The sequence below is a fragment of the Cricetulus griseus genome, chromosome 8 (assembly GCF_003668045.3).
Source record: "Cricetulus griseus strain 17A/GY chromosome 8, alternate assembly CriGri-PICRH-1.0, whole genome shotgun sequence".
Taxonomy (NCBI): Eukaryota; Metazoa; Chordata; class Mammalia; order Rodentia; family Cricetidae; genus Cricetulus; species Cricetulus griseus.
The window spans coordinates 84,190,446-84,195,948 of NC_048601.1; the positions used below are offsets into that span (position 1 = coordinate 84,190,446).

Sequence of the window (5,503 nt, forward strand, 5' to 3'; positions counted from 1 at the left end):
CCTTGCTGAAAATATGTTATACCATCAGGTCAATTTACTCTTTTTCTTGGGACGTTATCTCTGGATGATTCATTCTTTTTCTTCATTCATACAGTTGTCTTTAGATTTCTTGGTTGGGTGCCTTTATTCTCCTGGAAAGACAAAAGCAAAACACTTTTGAGGGAATTTCCTAATGAGGTAATTTCCATTTTAGGCAGGATATACCTGATCAAAGGAAAAGCATTTGTTAGTTTTTAAGTTGGTACATATTAATTTTTATGTGTATTTTAGCTATTGAGTAATTGATTTTTTTTAAAAAGCTTCAGTCCATATAAGCACAGAAGTTAGATGGAGAGTAAGGGACTTGATGAGACTGATGGATCTCCATAGGAAAGGGAAATAGACTAGATATGTAGAGATGGATGGGGATGCTGGAATGGGGAGAACAAATGGGAAGAGGAAGGAAAAGGTGGCATTGAAGGGTATGGATGGAGGAGCAGCTAAAATAAGAACATTTGAGGGCATTATGGAAATATAATACAGTAGAAGTTAGTGTGAATATGTGTGTGTGTGTGTGTGTGTGTGTGTGTGTGTGTGTGTGTGTGTGTGTTACCAATCAAAATAAAATAACATGGAGGATGGATCCCCAACTGGACATCACTCATCATCACATGAAAATTCCAGAATTGGGAATGGGCTGCCTATAATTGTGCCGTTGGGTGAAGGGATCCCATGGAAACCCCTAAACAACCCAGGCTATTTCCAAGTCTATTAGTTGCTTTCCCACTGATAATAAGGTTCTATTGCTGAAAATAACACATACACATTTCATTGATCTTGGAGACTCAGAACATGTGACTATCTATGGCCTTTAGTCTTACTAACTGGTGTTCATAGTGCGGGAAGGAACTCTGAACACTACCAAAGGAGAAGCATAAACAAGAACTCACTACAAACTCTTAAATCCACAAAGGTGATCTGCCTGCAATATACACTGGTGCAACAGAGGCATTAATATTGTGGGAGTAACCAGTCAATATTTGATTTGATTAAAGGTCCACTCCATGGAACCCATAGCTGATGCTGACTACATGACTAACAACCTGAGACTAGATAGCCTAGGGATGTATTGGCAAATCAAATACTTGTTCTGTTAAAGGAACATAGCAATAACATGATCCCACGCTATCATTCTGCTGTACCTAAGATCAGCCATCATTAGAAGAGCTGCCTCCAGCAGCAAAGGGGAACAACCACCAAGACCCACATCCAGAAAATATGCAGAGTGAGAGACCTTGAACACTCAGCCCTGTGCAGAATGTCTGCATCAAATCTGTTCTTTCAGGGCTCAGGAATCTGTTAAAGAGGAAAGAATGTAAGAGCCAGAGGAGATGGAGGACATCAGAAAACAGGGTCTTCTTAACACAACCGCTGTCACACATAGTAACTGGAAACTCAGAGACTGAGCAGCATGCATAGTATCTAAACAAGTCTGTACCAGTGAGTGCCCCAGAGCTAATAGCAGAATATGACACACACCCCACCACTAACCCAGAAGACACCTCCATTTGGGGGATGAGGATCAAAATTACACATATTAGTCATTGGGACACATTTTTGGAAGAATCCTCCAAATTGCCTCCTACAGGTTTTTTGTCTTTGTATTTATTCTTTGTGGTTTTTACATCATGCATCTTGGTCCCATTCATCTCCCCACGCCTTGTTATGTACCCTCTGCCTTTGCAATGTCCCCCTCCCCAATAAAATATGATAAAATTTAAGAGAAAGAAAAACTCTCATCATGGAAGCTGTAGTGTGACACAGTGAGTCACACTATATACTCTTTTGTCCATGTGTTTAGTTGCGTGTGTTCCCAGCAGAGAGTCATTGATCAGGTTTGAGGCCTTACTTTCTGGTACACTGTAGGTATTGGGCCCCCAATGGAACACCTCTTGAATTTTCGGTTGTCCTGTGTATGGAGTTCCTGCAGCTTTGACTGCAGGACAGTCCTATTCCCATGATTCATTAGTTCATAGATGGGCCAGATGTTGGGGTGGGGCCCAACACATAGCCATGGATTTGAGCATGGGTGGTAGCTGGATTGGTCACCTGCCAGCTTCCCTTTATCATCACCATCAAGGTGAACTCTCCACCATTGTCCTGGCTAGTTCACCCCATGCAGCAAGGAGAAAAGTGTAGGGCTAGTTTTCCTAGCTCCAGCTTTCACACCCTCAGGGCTGGCTCACCCACACCTACACCACCAGAACCAGCTCTACTATGTTTCCCAGGCACAGCACAGGCCTGCTCTCCAGAGGGTAAGGAGCTGGATTATCTCTTCCACCTGTCACAGGTGCTGAGAGGCAAACTGAGGGAGGAAATCTTTTTGTCACCCATACCATCACATTGCAGACAAGGGGGACAGGACCAGCTCTTCCACTCTCATACCATCAGGGCCAGTTTGCCAGTGTCCCCATCATATAGGTTCAGCTCTATTGTGCTGCCAAGGAGTGGGATAGGACCAGCTCTTCTGAGTGTTGCTGCCAGTAAGGGACGGGACCAGCTTTATGCAGCCATGTCCTTTGGTGGTATCAGGAAGCATGCAAATCAATACAGACCCTGGCTACAACAGGACCTTCAACAGAAACATGGGTCTTGGCAGCAGCCCAGGCCCAGACATCACCATGGCCTCAGTTGGCAGCCAGGCTACTCACCTCTGCCTGCTTCTCAACACTTTTACCTCTTCAAATATACTCTACTAACAGGAAATAACCCCCCTTCCTGCCTCACCCTCTCACTTTCCCTTCCAAACTCTGTTCCATAGCCCACCATATATTTGCTCACCCTAATAGTGCCTGACCTCCTGGCTTGTGGGTCTTCTCTCACTCAGGTAAAGGCACTTGGCCAGGTTATGTTTTTTTCCTCACCACAGCTATCTCATTTGATAGCCACTTGCAAGTGAAAAATTAGTTTACTTTGAGGGGGTTTCACAGGGGACAGAAAACACTTTAAAGGGTGGGCCCCTTGCCCGCTGTAAATGGCAAACACAAAACAAACTCAATGGAATCTTTGAAGGTTCTTTGTCAGATAATGTTGAGTTTCTTTTTTACCTTACATGTCCTTTGCCTATATAGTTTTATATATTAGGGCCTCTGATTTTTGTGAGATTCCTGTGTGACTTGTGTGCCTCTACATCCTTATGTGTTCTTGTGCTTTTTCTTTGTCTAATTTCTCCTCTTTGTTTGTCCTATACCATTTTGTTTTTGACTTTCCTTATTCTAATCTATATAGATACTTATTTATCTATTTGTTTTCTAAGGAGGAAAAAAGGTGAGTATTCAGATAGGAGGTCAAATGTGAAGTATTTTGGATGGATGGGGGATAGGAAACTCTAATCCAGATATATTGCATGAAAAAAAAAACTGTTTTCAATAAAAATGTTTTAAAGTGGTATAGCGATGCATACTTGTAATCCCAAAGCTGGAGAAGGGGAGACAAGTGAATCCCTGGGGCTACCATCTTGGCCTATTTGGTGAGCTCCAGATTACAGTGAGAAATGCTCTGGCAAAACACCAGGTGAATGGATTCTGAAGAACAAGAACCAAGGTTGTCTCCTGGTCTTCGATGTCCATGCTCACACATCCTTCATCTGTGCACACGCTCATGCATACACATCACAAAAACCACTATGCAAAACATGTATGTGTATATAAATGATTTTTAGTTATTGATAACATTTCAGTAAATGCAGATGATATGAAGTACAAAAAAAGGCACATAAAATTTTCATATAAGACTCATTAACTGTGGTAAAAATGCAAAACATAAATTTTATAGATCCACATAAATTATAATTAGGACACAGAATTAAAGCTACAATAAGATGTTTAGACTATTTTGTTTATTTAGAGAAAATTAAAATATTTTTAATAAAAAGCTTAAAAAGTTACTGTCAGCGAGAAGCTTTCTTGAATAACCTCATGATCAAGAGAATATTTATGTTATGAAATAAAAAGGAGAGAGTAATGGAATCCCTCTGAAAATATCAACTTGTTGTACAATGAACCTAAATAACTCCATACTACTGGCTGCACAATATATAAAACAATGTGTATGTATTATAGTACAAATTTTTATATTGAACAATTTTATTTAGCTACTTGCAGTAGCATGACGTCCTACAGCCATCTGTAATTCCTGTTCCAGGGGATACAATGACCACTTCAGGCCTCTGTGGGCACCAGGAATATACACATGCATACATGCTGGCACAACACGCATACACTTAAAGAAATAGATTTTTTTAAAGAAAAGAAAAATTACACTTTTTAAAAATCGTGGTGGCAGTTTGAGCACAAGTTTATCAGCATATTGATTATTCTGTTATCAGAACTGATTTGTACCAAAGGAGTAATTGTGGGATAGGCATTTACCACAAACTTCTGAACAGTCAGGATGACTGGGTGGTACGTCCATAACATGACTGCGGTTGATGAGATGATGAAGTCCACCCAGTACATGACCACAAATACAACCACCAGAAGCAAGATGGTCACAGTGGCCCTTTTCTCAGGAGATGTTTTCAAGTGGCTGAGGCTGTGAAGATATTTGCATTGCCTCTGATGTCTGAATAAGATAATCACCATGTATGCACTTGAGGTCAGCATAACTCCTACAAGAAATACATCCCTGGAGGTTGTTGCTGTTAAAATCAGCACCCTGATGATGTAGTTCATGGGGAAGAGTGAGCAATGTTTGGTGACCTTCATCTGGTTGGTCTCACTCACATTGGTAAAAGCCCCAACATAGAAGATCTGGTTGCTACTGAATGACAAGTTGAGAAACCACATATAGAAGAAAGCATAGATCATGTATTTTTTTAGTTTATATTTAAATTTTGCCAGCAAAGAAGTACTGGGACTGATAGTGACAGCCTGGAACACACTCAGTAGGCAGGTGGTGCAGATGGAGAGGCCTCTCATGACTCTGTTCATGTAAAAAGTTGTCTTACATTTGAAGTCATTCTCAATGTTCAGTGACTCAAATACATCTGTAAGCCAAATATCCCCTCCAGTGAGAACCAGTACTGTGTGGATGAAGGTCAGTTGACAGGAGAACAGGTCAATGAGGTTAGATCTATGCACTAGGATTATGAAAGTGTAGAAAAAAAGGAGAAACATATTGGCCAGGACTCCAAGTCCAGCTTGGAAATAAAGTATGTAGTTTATTGCAAACATATGTGGAAAGTGTATTCATCTTAACATCATAGTAAAAGCATATTTTATATATCTGAAAAATAAGAGTATGCATCAAACTTGTGATTCAAAGGTCAGTTTGTCTATATTACTCTGTTTTACCTACTTATTCTTGATGGATCTGTATCTTTAACTTTTGATACTCCATACTGGATAGCATAGTCTACATTTCTGTATATGTCTGCATTTATGGAAATATATGTACAGCATACTAGAGATAGAAAAGGCATTTGCAGTCATATCCTGTACAGAATGCACACTTTGTGTGCCTG

General features: G+C 40.5%; 1 protein-coding gene across 1 annotated transcript; it reads right to left on the minus strand.

Moving 5' to 3' along the window:
- Positions 1–4,304: 4,304 nt before the first annotated feature.
- On the minus strand, positions 4,305–5,243 carry LOC100765439 (putative vomeronasal receptor-like protein 4). The gene is given in 1 exon segment (XM_027429762.1): positions 4,305–5,243. A coding segment is annotated over 1 exon segment (939 nt).
- Positions 5,244–5,503: the final 260 nt, after the last annotated feature.